At 42.6% G+C, this 23,397-nt stretch overlaps 1 protein-coding gene and 2 long non-coding RNA genes across 4 annotated transcripts; 2 read left to right on the top strand and 1 right to left on the bottom strand.

Moving 5' to 3' along the window:
- Positions 1-2,560: 2,560 nt before the first annotated feature.
- On the top strand, positions 2,561-3,675 carry LOC144003362 (uncharacterized). The gene is made up of 2 exons (XR_013278951.1): positions 2,561-2,942; positions 3,397-3,675. It is a non-coding gene; the product is annotated as an uncharacterized LOC144003362 (long non-coding RNA).
- Positions 3,676-4,452: 777 nt separating this feature from the next.
- Positions 4,453-6,287, bottom strand: LOC144003356 (uncharacterized). The gene is made up of 2 exons (XR_013278950.1): positions 5,351-6,287; positions 4,453-4,630 (listed from the first exon to the last, which is right to left on the bottom strand). It is a non-coding gene; the product is annotated as an uncharacterized LOC144003356 (long non-coding RNA).
- Positions 5,760-22,186, top strand: LOC144003284 (uncharacterized). Of its 2 annotated transcripts, none has more exons than XM_077499390.1 (3): positions 5,760-6,306; positions 8,943-11,979; positions 17,959-22,186. In XM_077499390.1, exons 1-2 carry the CDS (start codon positions 6,183-6,185, stop codon positions 9,944-9,946), a joined length of 1,128 nt encoding a protein of 375 aa, XP_077355516.1. In that variant the 5' UTR covers positions 5,760-6,182; the 3' UTR covers positions 9,947-11,979; positions 17,959-22,186. The 2 variants fall into 2 exon arrangements, with proteins under 2 accessions (XP_077355516.1, XP_077355506.1); XM_077499380.1 differs by having other exon boundaries at positions 8,943-12,012.
- Positions 22,187-23,397: the final 1,211 nt, after the last annotated feature.

The raw sequence follows: 23,397 nt of genomic DNA, 5'->3' as shown, positions 1-23,397 counted from the left end.
AATTCTGGGGGGGCTTGTGTAGTGATTAGAACATAATTCACCCACGGAACGTTGGGACGAAGGGGGAGTTTGTTGGGATGAAAGGATGAAAGGATGAAAGGATGAAAGGATGAAAGGATGAAAGGATGAAAGGATAAAAGAACAAAATGTTGGTAGGTCTGTGAGCCTCGCGCAGAGTGAGTTGTTGTTGCTGTTAAACGATGAGAAGCTGATATCAATAAACCGCCGGTCTTTGGCTCCGGACTTCAACACTCTGCCTCCGACTCCCGTCACTGCTCGCTACACATCCATCCATTTTCTTGACCGCTTATTCCTCACAAGGGTCGCGGAGGTGCTGGCGCCTATCTCAGCTGGCTCTGGGCAGTAGGCGGGGGACACCCTGGACTGGTTGCCAGCCAATCGCAGGGCACACAGAGACGAACAACCATCCACGCACACAAGCACACCTAGGGACAATTCGGAGCGCCCAATTAACCTGCCATGCATGTCTTTGGAACGTGGGAGGAGACCGGAGTACCCGGAGAAGACCCACGCGGGCACGGGGAGAACATGCAAACTCCACCCCAGGAAGGCCGGAGCCTGGACTCGAACCGGAGACCTTGAGGCAAACAATTAAAACTTATCTAGCAGTGACATCTTCCTGCGATGCTAACTTTAAAAAATATATATATATAACAGAATCCTTTAATATTTTGTTAGTTTTTTTGTTTCACAAAATTTCTTAGTTAATGTGTTCATTCATTCATATATTAATTATTTATTAAATTGGTAATTGACTGTAAATAAGTTAAAATTTTGGACCTTTTCTATTACATAGCTAGTGAATTGTGTGTGTGTGTGTGTGTGTGTGTGTGTGTGTGTGTGTGTGTGTGTGTGTGTGTGTGTGTGTGTGTGTGTGTGTGTGTGTGTGTGTGGGGGGGGTGTGCGTGCGTGGGTGTGTGTGTGTGTGGGTGTGTGTGTGTGTAGGGCGGCAATGTGGCCGAGTGGTTAGTACGTCCGCCTCCCAGTACTGAGGACTCGGGTTCGAGTCCAGGCTCCGGCCTTCCTGGGTGGAGTTTGCATGATCTTCTCCGGGTACTCCGGTCTCCTCCCACATTCCAAAGACATGCATGGCAGGTTAATTGGGCGCTTCGAATTGTCCCTAGGTGTGCATGTGAGTGTGGATGGTTGTTTGTCTCTGTGTGCCCTGCGATTGGCTGGCAACCAGTCCAGGGTGTCCCCCGCCTACTGCCCAGAGCCAGCTGAGATAGGCGCCAGCACCCCCCGCGACCCTTGTGAGGAATAAGCGGTCATAAAAAATGGATGGATGGATGGATATATATATATATATATATATATATATATATATATATATATATATATATATATATATATACACACACACACACACACACACACACACATAAACAAGTTTCCTCCTGTACTCATTAAGCATAATTTATACATGTATTTAAGGCAAGTTGTAAAATGTCTGAAGTCCTCTTGTTTCTGTTTAATATATTTAAAACATCATAAATCATACTGTTTCTGCTCAGTGCTGTCTCAAATGTTCTCCAGTTTCGATACTGTAAATGTATAGGACCATATGCCAAGAAACGTTTCTTGGGAGAATCAATATGGCGGCCTCGCGACCTCAAAATTCTTGGCCTAGCGGCTATGCAGTCATATATATGCTGCATTCGAGGATGGTCGGAAGTCGGAAATATCCGAGTTGAAACTTCCCAGTTCCGACCTCAAAGCGTTCGAGGTGACAGTAAACAACCAAAATGGCGGATAGTGATAAATTGTTTTTTATTTTGGTCCTCAAAACTCAATTTGACCTCCAGGACACTTACCTTTTTGCAATTTTGCTTCATTTATTGTTTTAATCTTATTTCATAAGCATTCCATACAGTGAAGTAGTTTACCGTATAATTTCATGCAGTGATATAGCCGCAATACTGTCACGTACGTTGCGTTACATGAAGTTATGGTGAATATTTATGAATGAAGAAGCTATCTAGTTTTATACTCGAGTAAAATATGTTTTGGCATTTAGAGTGACGTCACATTGTAGTCCGCTGGTGAAGTCGGGGTCCTTGGTTTTTATCGACTTCGCGAGTGGAATTTCCGAGTTCCCGGACGCACTTCCTGGTTTGGACTCGGATATTTCCGAGTTCCGACCATCCTCGAATGCAGCAATAGATCAGTGGTTGATACGGGCTTGTGAACCGTCCCGGCTACATATATCAGATCAGTGCACACCTCAAGTCTACTTGTGTTTCTATGCCGTTAGATTTGTGCCACAATTCCACAAGCGTAATGGGAAGTACCGTGTGCAAAAGGCGTGTTTCGTGCGTAACAAAAATGTGTTTCGTACGTACAAAATGTGTTTCGTGCGTACAAAAATGTGTTTCGTACGTACAAAATGTGTTTCGTGCGTACCAAAAATGTGTTTCGTACGTACAAAATGTGTTTCGTGCGTACAAAACAGTCCTCGCGCACGCTTGCTACGTCTCTCCTCAACACGTACAAAACTTTGATTTATGCTTGCGATGCAAGGGTCGAGGCGTAATATTTGTGCCACAATTCTTAACCAATCAGGAGTCGGACAGGAGAGCAAATCCTGATTGGCTGTTTAATATCCAATCAGGCAGAACTTTGACAACGTGTCGTCACGCCGCGTTGCATCATGGGCGCTTCTTCGATTTTTCTTTTTTTTTGTTTTGTTTACTAGCACTCGGTCCTTTCCTATTTGAATTTTTGTCTGTATTTCTGCTGACTTTTATTTACTTAACAGAAGTTTTGTTATGTTACGGGATGAAGCAGCTCCTAACTGCTTTCCTGCTTAGCGGAAGAAGGAGGGAAAACAATTTTTAGCGCTCATGGTGATGTTGGATGACGGCATAAAATAGAAGAAAAAAAAGAGAAGAGGCTAACCTGCTACTTACGTTTTCATTATGGTAAGTTACAAAATACTGTACTGTATTTAAGTCAGTAAATCATATAGTTTTCTCCTCTTTTGATCGTGCTACTATCATTACAATCTTAAACAATGCATGCCATCATGAGTGGCGTTGTATAAGGAGTGGAAAAGAAAATGTTAGACCATCCATTTTTCTTTAGTAATTAGTGCCTGGTACCACCAAAGGTATTTCGTGAATAATAGAAAACACTGAATAGCTAAGAGCACTGTGTTTGGCAGTCCAATGCCATAGTTATTGACGTAAGAATTTAATTCATTTTGGTTACAAGACAACCATACACCATGACTAGCAGCTGTTGAAATAAACATGTTTGCCCAAAAGAATTGTTTTACTAATGTGAGAAACATGGTTGATCTTGTCATTTTTCCATAACTAAAGATAGACAATTAAAAATCTGAGCGCTAACCTTGGGTTTTGTTTTTATTACCAGGCAACAAAGATGACAACGGACACAGAATGCACCTGATGACACCACAACAGAAGTGTCAAAAACACCACGAGAAGCAGAAGATGAAGAAGTGGAGTGGAAAAAATATTGATATCGCGCTATTGGCCCATGCAATATGCATGTAACAGACATGCAATAAGTTTCATATGGAATTTTATGCTTTTATCTGAATTTGACCAGTCAGCCACTTGCTAAAATGTGCACCACCATCCACTAGTTGAACATTATTGAGGTCATTACAATTAAATAACTCTGAATACATTTTACTGCATGAGAAATATAATTTGTTCATTAGATAATAAAATAATCATCATCAGTCATTTCTTTAGATCCATATTAAATATTGCAATATCTATTGCTATATTCAGCAAAATCGCGTATTGCATGATTTTCCAATTTTGTGCAGCCCTAATTCCTGACGTTTTTGAGCCAGCTGATGAGACCAATTTGGCTTAGTCATTAAAATGTCTGTAGGAAGAGTCAGAACGTGAAGCTTGAGCTTGACAGCAGAGAAATCAAGAGCTCCTGAAGAATGACAACATTAACATTGGACTATCATAATTTGAAGTTCGAATAGCTGTAATGGCCTGTTTTGCAGCATACCATATCAAACATTTTTAAAATATTTTTTCTCCTGTAAGTTGTCGACACCTTTACTGAACTTATTTAAATGTGTCTTGCAAATAGTATCATTGACAATTAGAAAAATTAAAAGTGTCACACACACTGTATTCGGAACAACCTGTAAACAATAACAAAAATACTATTGCAGGTACAGGGGCCAATGCAGTACATGACACATTTATGGTTTCAAGATTAAAGTGCGGAAGTGCACACACTGCACATTTGCCCATCATTGACCATGAAGACCTCAGAGTACTGTACTCACGATGATGTATTGAGAGTGCAAGACCTAAGAGGTTCCACAGATGAAAATATATTACACATTGTATTTCTAATTGACACTTAATGATGCATTATCGATCAACAAACCGCAAACTGTACATTTTGTTTTTAAATCAAATGAATCGTCCTCAGTTACAGTGCATCTTTGCAGTTTTTATTTCAAGTTTTACACACAGTAGGCATGGTAGACTGCTATTGTGGACCCATCCATCGCCGTCCCATCCATCTCAGCTGTATTCTCTGTCCTTAGACATCTTATTGATGACTGTGACCCGGATATAGAAACGATGCGCAATCTGGATTGGTTTACCTGGTAAATTGGAAACAAACAAAAGCTCAAGGTTATTAATTGTAAAACGTGAAACAATCATATCCATCCATCTTCATGTAGTTATGGGAAAACAATGTGACCATCCATGTTTCTTGTTCATGTTAAATGTCTAGTACAACTAAGGGTAACCACTTCACAACCTCTGCAGCGAGAATGTGATGCTCTTTTAAGGGAGAACAGTCAGAAGACCTTTGCAATAATCAAGTCTACTGGAAATAAAAGCATGAGTCAGGTTCTTCTGGTATGGAGCATGCAACCCTTTTGTCGAAGTCTTTTAGGTGGTAAAAGGCTGCTTTAGTGATTTGTTTGATATGGCATTTATGTGCACAAGTATACAGGTAATGACAACAAAATTAACTCGTGAATTGAATTCAAGAGTTGATTTTCCACGATTTTCATAACTAATCAATATCACTAACGTACTTAAATCAGTAACTATGGCATTGTGTTAACAGTGCTTTTGGACATTTCATGTTTTTCTTTTCTGTCTGTTAGTTACACGATATACATTTGGTGGCACTAGGCACTAAAAATGCACAAGAAGATAAAGAAAGGGGTTGGCGATTTTTTTTCTTCATCATAACTATGCACATGCATTGCCAATATCATGTATGTAACTATCACATACAATTTTTCTTGTCTTGGAAGCCTGTGTGTGATAGTGGCCAAGTTAAAAGATGCTAATTTTATGCTACTTACCGTAATGAAAATGTTGAAAGTAGTCTTCGATTCGGAAGTTGGCGTCCCCCCCAACGGTCATCCAACGGTCCCATGAGGGCTAAAACTTGTCTTCCGCTAAGCAGGAAAGCAGTTGGGAGCTGCTTCACCCCGTAATATAACAAAACTTTTGTTCAGTAAATAAAAGTCAGCAGAAATGCAGCTAAAATACAAACAGGAAAGCACCGAGTGCTAGTAAACAAAACAAAAAAAGAAAAATCGAAGAAGCGCCCATGATGCAACGCGGCATGACGACACGATGTCAAAGTTCTGCCTGATTGGATATTAAACAGCCAATCAGGATTTGCTCTCCTGTCCGACTCCTGATTGGTTAAGAATTGTGGCACAAATATTACGCCACGACCCTTGCGTCGCAAGCGTAAATCAAAGTTTAGTACGTGTTGAGGAGAGACGTAGCAAGCGTGCGCGAGGACTGTTTTGTACGCACGAAACACATTTTGTACGTACGAAACACGCCTTTTGTACACGGTACTTGCCATTACGCTTGCGGAATTGTGGCACAAATCTAACGCCATATGTTTCTTCACGTAATCAGACGCCATCCGCTAAATCATTCTTTCCGATTTCGTGCTGAACTGACTGCAGTCGCCACACAGGACGCCCATCATTACTTCGAAAGACTGCAACATCTTTTGTTAAGTTTTCGTGTCCAAACTCGTCTTGGTGTGTGTTGAAATTTTGCGGCCTAGTTAGCTTACCTTGTTAGCCGCTAAAAGATAAGAGACGCATTTGGGAATCGCGTCACATCGACAACAGCTGATCAAGTGTGACTTTTTGGCGTTTTTGTGCCAAAATGTTCGCAAGAACGACGACACCAACGTACGAGGAACCTTTTGGACTTAAAAAAGAGAAGGAGCAACATCTTCAACTGCTGGGCGATGTTTACATGCAGCCTCGAGTTGTGTTACGCAGAGCAGGTTTGTACACTTATTTCTTAGCTTGCTTACTTAGTGAAGAATTTGTTTCTATCGTTAAAGGGAAGATTCCCTGTATTCACTTAAAATGTTTGTTTTTTTCTTGTTTTACTTATCTTTATTCTTTACTGCATGACCCATTTCTGTTTCATGTACAGCACGTTTGTATACTGCAATGCTTGTTTTAATGCTTGTTTTAAAGTGCTTTATAAATAAAGTTGAGTGCAGTTGAGAAAATGTTCATGTGTTTGTAGTTTTAATTGAATCCTACAGAGGCCCAAAGTGACATGGTCAAAAAAAAAATGCAGTGGATATATGCCCTTATGGGCTCCGTGTCACTACCGTGTCATCTTAATCCCGGGGTTAGGGTCGAAGGTGACATGGGAGGAGGAAAAAATGTGCGTTCTCTCGCAGAAAATTTTGCCTTCTCTCGCAAATAATGGCCGTCTGCTTGTCCATCCATCCATCTAGCGATTGCGAACGTATCGCATAACTTTGCCACACTAAGGCACTTTATCGTTTAATGAACACAGAGCAACATATCAATACAGTACAACAGCCAATGTGAGACAAGTAATGCACTCTGTTGAACGAATAATAAATAAAATATTAAATTATTATGGTGTGGAATGAGAAACTGCAGTGGCACGACAGCAAGTCCAATGGAACGGCGACATCTTGTGACTTACACAGGAATGACATGCAATGACAGACAAACAAATACTGTACATATATGGATGAGATAACGTATTCAAACAATTTAGATGCTACTATGGCAATAGCACCGGTCTTTTTTTTCTTTTTTTTAACCATTGAACCATAGAACAAGTACAAAATAGTGTACCTGAAGTAACAAAATGAAACATTATATATATTAGTATAGTAGTGTATACTATAAAGGAAACAAATCAAAACCACACAAAAAAAACACGATAATGCCAAGGGTTTCATATACAACCAAATAACATTTATTTTATTTATTTATTTTTAAATTATTGACAGATTTCAGAGACTTTCTGTTTTGAGAGTCATTTATGTCTAATATATGTGATGGTATCAAGGTGAAAATGTGTGAAGTTTATTTTTTGATTTCCTTTGTTAACTTACTTCCTTAAAAAAAAAAATATATTTTCTCATTTCAACAAAAGTCTCTGAAAAGATGCCCAATAACAAATCTACTAAAATCTTTCCAGAAATTCAGTGTGTGCACAGATCCAGAAGAGCTGTTGAATAGGTTTTCACAAAAACAGCAACTTGCATCAGTGTGCCTTTTGAACTTGGTCATATAATGTTTGGCTGGGTAATGTTTATGTAGTGTTAAAAAAATAATTATGGATGCATTTTAAATTAACTTTTAATCCTATCAGATAAACATTTTACTTTTGACCTCATTTCATTATAGTGAGTCTGCATTGTTGTACTTTACGGTAAGGCTGGTGTGTGTGTGTGTGTGTGTGTTTTAAATGACCCCTCACCCACCCTCAACCCCTATGCCATGATATTGGCCACACATTGTTCTAACAACAATAAAAATAAACCATACCCAATTTCACAGCAAACTATAATTACAGTATATAAAGTCTTTCCAATAAGAGGCTATATTTGTTGTGGGGGTGAACCGGTGAGAACTCTTCGGACGTGTGTTGTTGCCTCAAAAAAAAAACATGTTCGGTCATGTGGTCAAAAACAATTTAATTCCAATAAAGTCAGACTCGTCGAAAACAGGCTGGATAGGGGCTCTCGAGAACCGGACTTGGGCACCCCTGATCTAAGGGTTAAGTATGATTGAATTGGGGCCTTGTACTTTTACATTTTACTTGGAAGTACATTTCAAATTGAGTACAGTGTTCCCTTGTTTCCACTGGGGTTAGTTTCCAAAAAAATACCCGCAATAAATGAAATCCATGAAGTAGTTATCTTTATGTTTGATATTTACTATTAATGTTTTAAGCTCTAAAACCCCTCACCACACAGTTTATACACTTTTCTCATCAAGGCATTTACGTTTTCTCACATTTCTATCTTGTTTAAAACTACATCATTTTTTATAAACTAGAGTACTATTAAGTACTGTACTGAGGATGCAAGTTCGAGTCCGGGCTCCGGCCTTCCTGGGTGGAGTTTGCATGTTCTCCCCGTGCCTGCGTGGTTCCCCTCCGACATTCCAAAGACATGCATGGCAGGTTAATTGAGTGCTCCAAATTGTCCCTAGGTGTGCGTGAGTGTGGATGGTTGTTAGTCTCTGTGTGCCCTGCGATTGGCTGGCACCCTGTTCAGGGTGTACCCCGCCTACTGCCTGAAGCCAGCAGGGATTGGCTCCAGAACCCCCCGCGACCCTCGTGAGGAACAAGCGGTTAAGAAAATGGATGGATGGATGGATGGATGGAGAGGACTGTTAAAAAAAAAAATGCATGCAAAATTTCACTAAAAAAATATCTGCGAAATAGCCAGGCCGCAAAAAGTGAACCGCATTACAGCAAGGGAACACTGTACTTGTAAAAGTGAGTACTTCATCCATACTGGTGTGGTGGGCCCAAGTCAAGGTACCACTGTACAAACAATGATGCACAACATCAAGGTCACGCTTGAGGTTTCACTTGCCCAAACCAAATCTGTGTTTGTCTTCTTGTGTCCTGCAGACGTCAGTGAAAAATATCTTCATCCTGAGCAACAGAAGCCAGAGTCCCCTCACATTAAAAAGGAGGAGGAGGAGGAGGATATCACCAAGTCACCATTGACCTTTGTCCCTCTAAAACCTGAAGATGAAGACATGGGTGAGAGTGAGGAGGACAGTGAGCAGTCTCCAAGCAGCAGCAGCAGCAGCTCAAGTCAACACATAACAGAAAGTGATGTTGTCCACGGCGGGCCATCACAAGCACAGAGTGATGACGTAACGTCACAATTGTCTGACACCGATGATGACAACGGCGATGATGATGATTACGATTACGGTGATGGGGCATGCCACTCTGATCACAAACACTGGGAATGTTTTCAGTGTGGGAAAACGTTGAGGTCAAAACAGACTTTGAAAGTGCACGTAACAACACACACTAAAACATTTTCCTGCTCATATTGTGGCAAAAGCTTCTATGATAAGAGAAGATTAACAAGACACACAAGAACACACACTGGAGAAAAACCTTTTTCCTGCTCAGATTGTGGCAAAAGCTTCTCTGAAAAGTCACATTTAGTAAGGCACAAAATGACACACACTGGAGAAAAACCTTTTTCCTGCTCAGATTGTGGCAAAAGCTTCACTCGAAAGTCACATTTAGCAAGGCACAAAATAACACACATTGGCGAAAAAGCTTTTTCCTGTTCAGATTGCGGCAAAAGCTTCTTTCAAAAGTCACATTTAGCAAGGCACAAAATAACACACATTAGCAAAAAAGCTTTTTCCTGCTCAGATTGTGGCAAAAGCTTCTCTCAAAAGTCAAACTTAACAGCACACAAAAGAACACGCACTGGAGAAAAACCTTTTTCCTGCTCAGGTTGTGGTAAAAGCTTCTCCTGTAAGCAATCATTAACGGCACACATAAGAGAACACACTGGAGAAAAACCTTTTTCCTGCTCAGAATGTGGCAAAAGCTTCTCTCTAAAGTCACATTTAATAAAGCACACAAGAACACACACTGGGTAGAACATTCAGTTGCAGTGTTTGTGCTAAAACATTCCCTCGTAAAAAGCATGTTGAGAGACAGAAATGTGTTGGTGAGAATAGCAGCGATCTTTGAAGCTTAAAAAAAAAAAGATGGAGAGTCTGTGACATGCTGTAAACGTTGAAATCAATTAAAACACAGTGGGGGAAATAAGTATTTGATCCCCTGCTGACTTTTGAAGTTTTTATGCTAACAAATTAATGGCGAGTATCGGATTTTTATAGTAGTTTTATTTGAAGTGATAAACAGAATATCAAGGGGAAAAAATACATGAAATAGAAATTGCAACTCCTCCAGTTTAGTCTTTCATTGATCTCTAACTTTTCTCATGATCATTGAGACCCCACGAGGTGATATCATAGTCCATGTTTTTTGAGTATTACATTCAGAAACAAAATATTAAAAATGGGGGAAAAAAATTACTTGATTTTCGTTTTAAAGTAGAAACACCAAAATTGAAATAGTTTGATTTTCTTGTCTAGAACGAGTAAGAAAAAGTCTGATATTGTTATTAGTTCAAAAAAAATAAAAAATTCATTCATGGGACATCCACATTGGCTTACTCTTGAGGGATAAATAAATGATAAGAAGGTAAGAAGTGTGTGTGTGTGTATATATATATATATATATATATATATATATATATATGTGTGTGTGTGTGTGTGTGTGATGCCCACGGAGTGTGATCACAATGTTTATTTTTCCAAACTTTTTAGTATCTGGATTTCCTTTGTAATGTGCATTTATGTCCTTCAATTTAATGTGAAGAACAGACATGACCTATCTTGGTCAATAGGTGGCAGTGTAAGACCACAGGTCAGTTGCATGCCTGACACTGTTGTATGGGGCGCATGCGCGCGGCCATCTTCTCAGAGCCGATTAGAACTGGCGAAAGACAGCAGCGTCGTGGTCTTGCATTGTTCACAACTTTAACCTGTTTTACAGGTGGGTACAGCATTTAAAATTGTTTATGAATGTTCGGATATGTTTGTGTATGTTGTATTTCAGTTTCGAATTGAAACGTACCGTATGCGTCGTGTACAGTTACTGTGTATCGTCGTCGTCGTTTGCCGAGCGTCGAGTAGTGAAATGGCGGCGTCTTTACCCGTGAATTGAATGTAACCTAATTGGGCGTTATTTCATTTTCGTTTGAATGGGGTTTTGATTTGGCGAATGACTGGCTTAATTTATGTAAACGTATATTTCTTTTGACTGTTTAAAAAGCAATAAGAACTTAACTTTTGTAACTATTGTATACTGTATTGTTAAATCTTTATTACATGTATGTGTACTTGTTGCTATGTGTTAGTCCCATAGATGTCGCTAGCATCTTAAGCTATGAATGCACTTTGATGCATATAGAAGTGTGAACCAAAGCTTTATTTAGGAAATTGAAATTGAAAGAGGTATACAGTATAATGTGTGTGGATGTTGATTTGTATTGAAGACCATGGTAACAGAAATGTTTGTGTTATTGTTTTTTATGAACAAAGAGAATGTGAATGTCTAGATAGGCAAATAGAAATACAGTATTGTATATGCTGAGTAAATTAAGAAATGGGATGAAGCAAATAGTAATAAGTCTGTGTATTTTTGGGTTATTGTAGTTGGTGTGAATATGTAAATAAATCTCAGAGCCGATGAGAACTGGCGAAAGACAGCAGCGTCGTGGTCTTGCATTGTTCACAACTTTAACCTGTTTTACAGGTAAACCTTTAACTGCCATCGGGTACTGCATTCCGGTACCCGTAATAGTTTAGTCGGGGCTTGTCCGGGATCGTTCAGCGCCACCTGCTGGCTGTGAGCGGACCCATTGATCCTGAGACTGTGGTGTGGTGAATCTGCAAGGAATCTGGAAGCAACGATGGCGGCGGACAGTGAGAGGAAAAGTTTGGTGTGGACAATCAAAGAGGGCCTGCTCACTCTACGTGCTGATGAACTGCTCCAGATCGCCGAGGCATTGGTACAAGTGCCAGCGATGGACCAGCCTCGTTTGTCTCATTTCACGAAGAGGGTTTGTTCGACTACATAACCAACTACATGCACAGTAAGACCTTGCTTGAACTAGAGGATGCCGGAATTGCACATTTATTAAGCTTGAAAGATGTGATTGATAACCACATACAGGTTCGAGCTTTGGGTCCAAAAGAGAGTATAAGAAGCGTGTCACAAAGTCCTGTCGCTAACAGTCAAGTTGATGCCGTCAATTTTGAAGTGGGTCATGCTAATGATGTTAGTGGAGCTTTTGAAAATGTGACTACTCCTGATGAAACACTGCAGAAGATGCTTACTAGTTATGAGGAATTGAGTAAACAAATAATGCAGTACATGAACACACACACTTCACAAAGAGTTCCACAGCCACAGTTGAAATTTCAATCCATGCCATTGAATAGCAATACACCTGACACCAAAAGCGCAAGTTTCCAACACACACCTGTGACGTCAGATAAGCTTGTCTCTCTACGAGAACTTTCATACCTCGATCGCAGGGAATTTAAGATTCAAGGAGGTCAGATTGGCGATCAGGGATCAGACATCACTTACAACAGTGTTTGTAGACTGAGGAAGGGATAAAGGAAAAGTTCAGTGAGGGAGAGATTGTTCGAGCAGTCTTGAGAATTATCAAACCTGGATATTTTAAGGACATGTTGATGATTAAGGAAGATCTAACTGTTGAGGAGTTGAAGGGTTTTCTCCACTCTCACTTGGGTGAGCAGAGCAACACAGAGCTGTTTCAAGAACTGATGTGCACCAAGCAAAAAGATAGTGAAACACCACAGCAGTTTCTATACAGGGTTATAGGACTCAAACAAAAGATCTTGCTAGCTTCAAAACATGCTGATAGTGATGTTAAACACAATGCTAGTACAGTTCAGGATGTTTTTCTCCACACTGTATATCAAGGTCTAGGGCACAAGCATGAAGACATTCGCAGAGAGCTCAAACCATTACTTCTAGACCACAATGTTCCTGATGAGGTCATTCTCAAGCAGATGAAGAAAGTAATGAGTGATGAGAGTGAGAGGCAGCGTAGGTTAGGGTCAGCCACCCGCCTGAAACACACATTTGTACACAGTGCAGAGGGTGAGGTTAACACATTTCAGTGCCCACCTAGCATCAAACAAGAGAACACCACAAAGAAAGAAGATATAATCCAGCAGTTGACAGAGAAGGTCGAGAAGCTTACCAGTCTTGTTGAGGTCATGCAGCCGTCAATCGATTGCCACAAGTCAGAACGACATACTCTGGTTAGAGCAGATAGGACAGACAGGAGAAGAGAGCGACCCTTTGGCTGTGCTAACTGTGTTGAAAAGAATCTCCCCAAGTGTCCACATTGTTTCCATTGTGGGGAGGAAGGACATAGAGCGGTGGGCTGCCTGAAGAGACCGCCACAGCAGGAAAACTGGTGCCGGTCCCTGCAGGGGGACAAACAGTGACCGGTTTGCAATTGCTGTCCCAAACTGAAACCTGCTACACTGATGAGTATGACAAGGGAAGATTCAAAGAGAAAAAGTCTACTCCTGAAATAAAAGATAAAGTAGTAAATCAGCTACAGAAGCAACTAGACAGAACTCCTGACTTACCTTACAGCAAAAGTGAGTGCCTTGCCAAATTGGTGGGAAGAAGGGCTCTTACCCAATGTTACCTGAATGGTCTAGCAGTTACTGCTTTACTTGACACAGGGGCCCAAGTAAGTCTGATTGACAGAAATTGGAAAGACAAATTCTTACCTGATGACATTGTTAGGCCTCTTAGTGAGATCATTGATGAGGAAGAAGAGCTGAAGGTCTACGCAGTGAATGGTGAAGCGCTTCCCTTCGATGGCTGGGTTCCGCTTGCAGTGAATTTGAAGGGGAATGAAAATCCTGACTTGTCAGTCACTGTACCTTTCCTTGTGAGCAGCCTTGTCCTGGAGAGACCGCTCCTGGGGTTCAATGTGCTGGAGGTGATGGTAAAGGAGCAACCTGAAAGACTCATCCCAACCCTCATCGGTCTACTTTGTAGCGCCATGGGAATCCCAGCAGAAAAGGCGGAGCTGCTTGTCAACTTCATCCAGACTGACAACCCCCCGGTACAATATGGCCGCCTACGAACAGGTACACATGATGTTGTCATTCCAGCAGGTCAGGTTGCCTGGGTCAAATGCCAAGTGCCACACCACATGGAATTGTCCGATCCAGTATGCCTGTTTGAACCTGACAACAACACGATAGCACTTGCAGAACTGGATATTGGAGATGGTCTGCTGCGGGTCGAGAATTCTAGAAAACCCTATGTGACAGTGCCTGTAGGGAACAACACGAAACATACAGTCACCATCCCAAGAAAAACAGCGCTTGGCAGTGTCCAATGTGTGGAAAAGATAATCACAACAGACTCAACTGAAAACTTTCATCCCCCAGTGACCATCAGCAGTGCTGTAGTAACACCAACTGTCACCAGTTCACTTCCATTTCAACCTCCTGTTGACCTGAGTCACCTTGCAGATCAACAGAAAGAAATTGTAAACAAGATGTTGTGTGAGGAGTCTGGGGCTTTTGCACAAGACGGTAATGACATTGGATCTGTTCCGGGCCTACAGATGACGATCACCCTCCAAGACACAGTCCCTGTCGAGAAGTCGTACTCATCAGTCCCAAAGCCACTGTTTAAAGAAGTGAAGGAGTACATACAGGAATTGTTGATGAAAGGTTGGATAGTCAAGTCCAAGTCCCCATATGCTGCCCCAGTTGTCTGCGTCAGAAAGAAGGACGGTAGCCTGCGTTTGTGCATTGACTATCGCCTCCTCAATAAGAAGACTGTCCCAGATCGTCACCCGTTGCCCAGAATACAAGACTTGACAGACACTCTCGGAGGCTATAACTGGTTCAGCATTTTGGACCAAGGGAAAGCCTACCACCAGGGCTTCATCGCTGAAGATTCGCGCCCCTTGACTGCCTTCATTACTCCATGGGGACTGTATGAGTGGGTACGAATCCCATTTGGACTCTCGAATGCCCCTGCAGCATTCCAACGGAGTATGGAGGAGATGCTAGGACCCCTCAGGGATGATTGCTGTATTCCATATCTTGATGATATCCTGTGTTATGCAAGAACATTTGAAGAGCATGTTGAGCCCCTCCGCAAAGTCCTTCAGGCCCTCCAACGCCACGGAGTGAAGTTGAGACCTGAGAAGTGCGAACTCTTCAAACAAGAAGTCAGGTATGTGGGTCGTCTTGTATCAGCAGAAGGAATCAGAGTAGACCCACGAGACATTGAAGCTGTGAAAACCTTGGCAAATAAGACACCCAAGACAGTCGGTGAGGTGAGGAAATTAACAGGATTCTTGGGCTATTTTCGATCATACATTCAGGATTTTTCCCGGATTGCCAGACCAATCTACGAGTTGCTCCAAACCAAACCAGAGCAGACTCTAATTCCGTCACGTGGTAAAAATCTCAAACGTCCACAGTTGCCCTCCAGAGAGCCCATAGTATGGACCACTGAGCACCAGAAAGCCCTTGAACAGCTGGTTAAACTCCTCACAAATCCTCCTGTCTTGGCATACCCTGATTTCAACCAGCCTTTTACTTTGCATACTGATGCTTCAGACCAGGGCCTAGGAGCTGTTCTATATCAGCGCCAAAATGGGAAACTGAGAGTCATCGGGTACGGATCCAGAACTTTGACACCAGCCGAACGCAATTACCATCTGCATAGTGGGAAACTGGAGTTCCTCGCATTGAAATGGGCCGTATGTGAAAAATTCCGTGACTATCTGTACTATGCGCCCCACTTCACTATTTACACCGACAACAACCCGTTGACATATGTAATGAGTACAGCAAAGCTCAATGCTGTCGGTCATCGATGGGTTGGGGAACTCGCCGATTTTAGATTTGATGTCAAGTACAGTCCTGGAAAATCAAACATAGACGCAGACACTTTATCTCGACTTCCGTTGGACATGGAAAAATATGGAAAAACCTGTACAGAAGACCTCTCCAGTGAAACTGTCCGTGCAACATGGGATGGAAGTCAAGCAGCCAAAAAGGATGATGTGGCATGGGTTGCAGCGTTAAACATCATTTCCCTTGACTCTAACCAGCAGTCTTACCAACACCTGCAAACAGTCAATCATGATGAGTTAGTAAAAGCTCAGAGAGAAGATCCAGCCATAAGTAAAATTATGGAGTTGAAAGAGTCAAACACCAAGTTGACAGACGAAGCATGCAAAACTGTAAGTGGAGCGGCTCGAAGGCTACTTCATGAGTGGAGTAGACTATTCATTGAAGATGACCTCCTTTACAGAAAGACAAGTCAACGCAGGCAGTTAGTTCTCCCGGTGAAGTATAGAACTCTTGCTCTGAAACATCTACATAATGGGATGGGACATGTTGGAACAGAAAGAGTGCTCCACCTGGCAAGGGAGAGGTTCTATTGGCCATTTATGTCTAAGGAAATTGAGGAATATGTTACCCGGAAATGTCCATGCATAAAGTCCAAGAAACCTGTCACACATGTTCGAGCTCCGATGGGCAGCATCACCTCCAACTTTCCCCTAGAGCTCGCATGCATCGATTATCTACATCTGGAGACTAGTTGTGGAGGGTACGAATACATTCTAGTGGTAATCGACTAGAGGTGGGAATCTTGGGGCACCTCACGATTCGATTGCGATTACGATTCAGCGGCTACGATTCGATTCTAAAACGATTATTGATTTCCCCCCAAGGCAGCAGAAAAAAAAAAAAAAATGTATTTTGGTGCTTTTAGTGTTTCGTACATTAGTTACAAAAATAGTACAAAAGTCCTCTCAGGCCTAAATAAACTACTATTTCAGTATCAAGTTAACAGTTCAAAACAGTAAATAAAATACTCAAGTCCTCAATCTGTAACAGCAGCTTTTAAGTATATTCAGTCTTCAACAGAATAAAACATAGCATTGAGCAAAAATATATTATTTTCATCCACTCAAAAGTGCACTGAGGTATAAATGAAAGACAATGTGTACTACTTCAATACAAATGCCTAAAAAAAAAAAGTGCTTTCCTGCTTTTTAAGTTGTTTAAGATGAACATGTAAACATTAAAGTTTCTCAGAGGTACAAAAAAAAAACAAAAAAACCCTCAAGCGCTTTTCTGCTTTTTAACTTGTGTAAACATGAACGTGTAAACATTAACAAGTTCCCCTGCGACACAAATATAAAAAAAGAAAAAAAAACTCAAGTCCTTTTGCATCCGAACCTCAACAATATGCAAGACAGGTCAAGTGTGCTTAGCTACTGAGAAAATGCCATGTTCTTGTATAAGAACAGGAGTTGATCCACATGCTCAGATGAAAGTGTGCTGCGCTGTGCAGTAACTATGTCTCCTGCAGTTGAAAAAATACGTTCTGCAGCAACACTGGTCCCTGGAATACATAGGTACCTCTTGGCAAGCTTGGCCGTAAGGGGAAAGTTAACCGCATTCCTACCCCACCAGTCAAGAGGGTCCTCAGAGAGACCGAGAGCAGGAGTACTAGTACAGTACTTTTTAACTTCTTCCTGAGCCCTGGCGTAGGCAGACTGGGGCTGTGGCTGCCTTTTGGCTTGAGTGAAGTCCTTCCCCAGCAGATCCTCCAACAGGGAAGATGACAAAGCTGTGTGTTCTTCTTTCATCTCTATGTTTGGTGGGTACTCTTCCCCTGCAACAGGTGTTTGTTCCTCGTCCTCTCGCTCATCTTGCTGTAGGCAAACACATAATGAGGAAAACTGGTAAACAAAAAGGCTCAAATGTTTATCACAACTTCTTTGTAAACTGGGCATTTGATACAAATTATTTTATTTGAAATATTTGATTACAAATTGGATTATTTACAAAATAAATAAATGTTAAATTATGCACAGAGTAACACTTTACAGGGAATATTAAATATATAATAAAAACAGCAGAATTACCTGTAGTTGTGCTGCTGCTGCAGTCTCAAAAGTCACTCTTTCATATGTCTCCTCTCTCTCCTCCAACGACAGGAAGGGCAAGCTTTTAAAACGAGGATCGAGAGCAGCAGCTGTCTGAAGAGTTTGCTTCTCCCGCTCGCTGCTGTATCTCTTGCTGAGGTCCTCGTGTATGGCTCTCTTTATCTCCCTGACCAATGGAGACCAAGACACCCCAGGACTGTCCTTTGTCTCATTGAGAAGTTTAGCTTGCAGAGGAGCAATCAGAGAAATGGTGGGGCTTCTCTCTGCTGACATGACAGTTGTTGCATCCCTCAGGGGCTTGAGGGCTGCCATGACATCCTCAGCATTTGTGACATCAGCCTCACTGAGTGTGCATAGGTCTTTATCTGATCTTCTCACTTGAGGGGAGAGGAGTGTGGCGGTGATGGCAGGCTGTTGCTCCAAAAACCTGCTCACCATCTCAAAGGCACTGTTCCATCTAGTACAGCAGTCAACCTTCAGTTTATGCTTAGGGATGTTAAGAAGCCTCTGGTTCTCTTCAAGCTGGTGTGCGCCGATGCTGCTGCGGTGGAAAAAAGTACCAATGCGTCTCACTCTCCCTAACAGTCTGGCCACACTAGGCACTTTCAGGGCGCGTTGAGCTGCAAGGTTCAGCGTGTGGGCATAGCATGTCAGGTGGCTAAAGTTAGCCAGCTGGGCAGCGACGGCCATATTAGCTGCGTTGTCTGTAACAACAAAAACGTCTTTTTTTGCGATGTTCCATTCATTCACAGCATGGATTAGCAGCTCAGCCATATTAGCACCCGTGTGGCTTTCGTGCATTGCTCTTGTTTGAAGCACGTGTGCTTTCAGCTCCCACTCATCGGTTATGAAATGGGCAGTTATTGTGACAAACGATTCGGTGGCTACAGATGTCCACGCATCACATGTAACAGCGACTCGGCCTACATTCGACAGCGATGACGTGATTTCTACTTTCGTTTGCTTGTAGAGAGCCGGGATCGCCGTGTCAGTGAAATAGCGTCGGGATGGGATGACGTACCTCGGCTCTATTGCTTCAATCATTCTTCGAAATCCCCGATTTTCCACAACGGAGTAAGGCTGCAAACCCATCGCAATGAATCCCGCGATGGCTTTCGTAATTTGTTTTGCCTTTTGCGATGTGGGTGGCATTTTACCCAAAGTGTCCTCGATGGTTTTCTGGTTGCTACTAGTAATAATGACCGGCTTTCTCACTCCTTCTGTCGGGTGGAATCGTGCTGTGTGGCTTCTCATATTTGTTGTATTGCCAAAGTATTTAATTTTGGCGCGACAAATCTTGCATATGACGTAGCTTTTGTCCAATTCGTTCCCCCCATCAACGTTGTAGAATCCAAAATAATTCCACACGTCTGCTTTTAAATTTTGGGGAGCAGGTCTGATCTCACGAAGAGGTGGGTTGGTCAGCTCAGCCATGCTTGTTGTTGTTTTGAATCTCGAGGCGTGAGTTGTGGATGTGTACTCTCAGTCCGTCCCAAAAGCGTCCCGAAGACCGCGCGCGCTACTGCGTTTCAGTTCCGCGTACTTTTCGCTCCGGTTCACTTTTAGTTTCGCTTCCCTTGGCATATTTATATAATCGGAATTTGGACGTTTGTGAATCGTTCTCGATTGTTCCACGGCCGAATCGTGAATAATCTAAGAATCGGAAATTTTGCACACCTCTATAATCGACCATTTCACCCGATTTGCTCAGGCATACCCAACAAAGAACAAGAGTGGAAAAACAGCAGCTGAACGGATTTTCAACGACTTCATACCAAAATTTGGCTACCCATCTAAATTACATCATGATCAGGGCCGTGAATTTGAAAATAAATTGTTTCAAACATTGCAGCAACTGTCTGGAGTCGGCCACTCTAGAACATCACCCTACCATCCACAGAGCAACCCGGTTGAGCGTCTCAACAGGACGATACTTCAGATGTTGAGGACATTGACTGAAAGAGAGAAATTGCAGTGGAAAGATCATCTTCCTCATGTAATTCACGCTTACAACTGCACCAAACACGAATCTACAGGATACTCACCCTTTTTTCTCCTCTATGGCCGTCATCCCCATCTCCAAATTGACTTGCTGTTTGGGTTAACTGAAGAAAAGGAACACTACTCACCTAGAGGATATGCAGAGAAATGGGCTGAGAAAATGTCAGAAGCCTATCGCATTGCCAGTGAAAACAGTAAGAAATCCAGTGCAAAGGGAAAAGTGACCTATGACAGAAAAGCAAGAGGATTTGTGTTACAGCCAGGAGACAGAGTTCTGGTGAGAAACCTCAGTCAACGTGGAGGACCTGGCAAGTTAAGATCTTACTGGGAGGAGACTGTCTATGTAGTCAAGAGTCAGGTTGCTGAGAGCCCAGTTTACGTTGTTTGTCCTGAGCATGGAGACCGGCAAAAGACCAGAACACTGCATCGCAATCTCCTGTTGCTGGTGAATGACTTACCTGTGTAAATTATTCCACCTCAAACTAAAACTGGGCATAAGAAGAAAACAAAGAGCAGACAAAACCATGGAAAAGTGCCAGACACACCAAAACAGGCAGACATGGAAGACAGCACTGACAGTGATTCGGAGGATGATGGAAGCTGTGGATACTGGCTGAGGATACCTGCCGGAAGTGATCCCATGGGAGAACCAAAAGAGACAGTCATTCCAAAACCTGTCAGGCAAGAGAGTCACACTGTACCGGAATACTTACCAAATCCTGTCCTGTTGCAGGGGGGAAGTGCAGAAGAGGAGGGACAAGTGGCAGATGGAGACTTACCTGTCGTGGCTGCTAGGTCAGATGAGGAAGAAGCCCAATCTCCAATAGCCCAGCACAGCCCTCGAACTAAATCCTCAGCATCCCCCGTCGAGCAGGTTCAGTTTCAGTCAGAGGTCAGAAGGTCAACCCGTGAAAGAAAACCCAGAAAGGTTCTCACCTATCACACCTTAGGCGATCCGTCATGACAGGGACATACAACTGTTAACTCAGTGCAAGATTGCGCAGTACAATATTCACCTACAGTGCATGCATTTCCTCATACTGCACCAACACACATACCAGTACAGTATTTTCCACCTTTTCAAATACCGTACTCGCATCCAGTCTTCTACACCCACACACCATACATCCAACATACATATCAAACACCCACATCACAAATACCACCCACAATACTTGCTTGTTAAGAGATTTGAGAGAAAAGTGTAGTAAAGTTACTTAAGTGTTTTGAAAATGTTTTATCTTTGAAATGCCAGGAGCCATTTTATTTGTCAGGGAGAGTGTGATGCCCACGGAGTGTGATCACAATGTTTATTTTTCCAAACTTTTTAGTATCTGGATTTCCTTTGTAATGTGCATTTGTGTCCTTCAATTTAATGTGAAGAACAGACATGACCTATCTTGGTCAATAGGTGGCAGTGTAAGACCACAGGTCAGTTGCATGCCTGACACTGTTGTATGGGGCGCATGCGCGCGGCCATCTTCTCAGAGCCGATGAGAACTGGCGAAAGACAGCAGCGTCGTGGTCTTGCATTGTTCACAACTTTAACCTGTTTTACAGGTGGGTACAGCATTTAAAATTGTTTATGAATGTTCGGATATGTTTGTGTATGTTGTATTTCAGTTTCGAATTGAAACGTGCCGTATGCGTCGTGTACAGTTACTGTGTATCGTCGTCGTCGTTTGCCGAGCGTCGAGTAGTGAAATGGCGGCGTCTTTACCCGTGCATTGAATGTAACCTAATTGGGCGTTATTTCATTTTCGTTTGAATGGGGTTTTGATTTGGCGAATGACTGGCTCAATTTATGTAAACGTATAATTCTTTTGACTGTTTAAAAAGCAATAAGAACTTAACTTTTGTAACTATTGTATACTGTATTGTTAAATCTTTATTACATGTATGTGTACTTGTTGCTATGTGTTAGTCCCATAGATGTCGCTAGCATCTTAAGCTATGAATGCACTTTGATGCATATAGAAGTGTGAACCAAAGCTTTATTTAGGAAATTGAAATTGAAAGAGGTATACAGTATAATGTGTGTGGATGTTGATTTGTATTGAAGACCATGGTAACAAAAATGTTTGTGTTATTGTTTTTTATGAACAAAGAGAATGTGAATGTCTAGATAGGCAAATAGAAATACAGTATTGTATATGCTGAGTAAATTAAGAAATGGGATGAAGCAAATAGTGATAAGTCTGTGTATTTTTGGGTTATTGTAGTTGGTGTGAATATGTAAATAAATCTTCTCAGAGCCGATGAGAACTGGCGAAAGACAGCAGCGTCGTGGTCTTGCATTGTTCACAACTTTAACCTGTTTTACAGGTAAACCTTTAACTGCCTCCGGGTACTGCATTCCGGTACCCGTAATAGTTTAGTCGGGGCTCGTCCGGGATCGTTCAGCGCCACCTGCTGGCTGTGAGCGGACCCATTGATCCTGAGACTGTGGTGTGGTGAATCTGCAAGGAATCTGGAAGCAACGATGGCGGCGGACAGTGAGAGGAAAAGTTTGGTGTGGACAATCAAAGAGGGCCTATATATATGTGTGTGTGTGTGTATGTATGTATGTATGTATAGGTTAATATACAGGTTGGTGTTATTTCCTGCTTGGCATTGCTGCCTGTCGCACCTCCTCCGGTGCCCATGGGTCAGCTGCAGGGTCATCAGCCAGGAACCACCAGTCATTGACGTTTCGCCCCTTTAATCCTGGAACGTCTCCTGGTGGCGGAGCAGTGACAGGGACGTCTCCCTGTCACCCCCTGCAGCTGATGTCGGGGTTAGCTCTTTCCCCAGCTCCTGTCCTTCCTCCTCAGCCAGAGCCAAAAGCTGCCTTTCTCTGCCTCCTCTGCCAGATCTTTTATTGCATTTCGGAGCTTCCCTCCAGTCACTCCTGCATCCCTCAAGAGGCGTGTGGCAGACAGCCCCACATAGCCTCGGCAGCCAACTTCTACTGGGTAGATGGTGGGCTTCCAGCCTACTTCCCGGCACTCAGCAGCCAGCTCCGAGTACTTGGCCTTCTTGTGCTCAAATGCAGCCTTGATCCCTCCCTCTGCTGGTACAGTCAGCTCGATGAGGTGAACCACTTTTGCCTCGGTGGACCATACTACGATGTCAGGGCGGAGAGACGTAGTGGTGATCTCTGTGGGGAACCGGAGTTGCCTGTTGAGGTCAACCCTCATGTCCCACTCATGGCCGGGGGAAAAGGGCCTTGTGATGTTTCTTGGCCTGGTGTACCTTTGCCCCCCTTCTGTGACAAAGCTGGTAAGGTTCTCTGCCGATGGTGATTCTTTGCAGCCCTGTCGACACCTCTCCAGCACCTCAGCTAGCTTCCTCAGGACCTGGTCATGGCGCCATCTATAGCGTCCCTGAGAGAGTGCAGTCTTGCAGCCCGACAAGATGTGCTGGAGGCTTGCGTTGGGAGCGCTGCAGAGTGAGCAATATTCTTCGTTGCCGAACCAATGGTGAAGGTTACGAGGACAGGGAAGCGTG

The sequence above is a fragment of the Festucalex cinctus genome, chromosome 1 (genome assembly GCF_051991245.1).
Source record: "Festucalex cinctus isolate MCC-2025b chromosome 1, RoL_Fcin_1.0, whole genome shotgun sequence".
Classification (NCBI taxonomy): Eukaryota; Metazoa; Chordata; class Actinopteri; order Syngnathiformes; family Syngnathidae; genus Festucalex; species Festucalex cinctus.
The sequence above is the reverse complement of the archived record's forward strand: the minus strand, read 5'-3'. Positions and strand labels throughout refer to the sequence as shown.

Bases quoted from the DNA above. Each gene is read 5' to 3' on its own strand.
- LOC144003284 (XM_077499390.1), top strand. From the start codon at position 6,183: ATGTTCGCAAGAACGACGACACCAACGTACGAGGAACCTTTTGGACTT. The intron at 6,307-8,942 runs GTTTGTACACTT...TGTGTCCTGCAG, and splicing joins AGTTGTGTTACGCAGAGCAG to ACGTCAGTGAAAAATATCTT.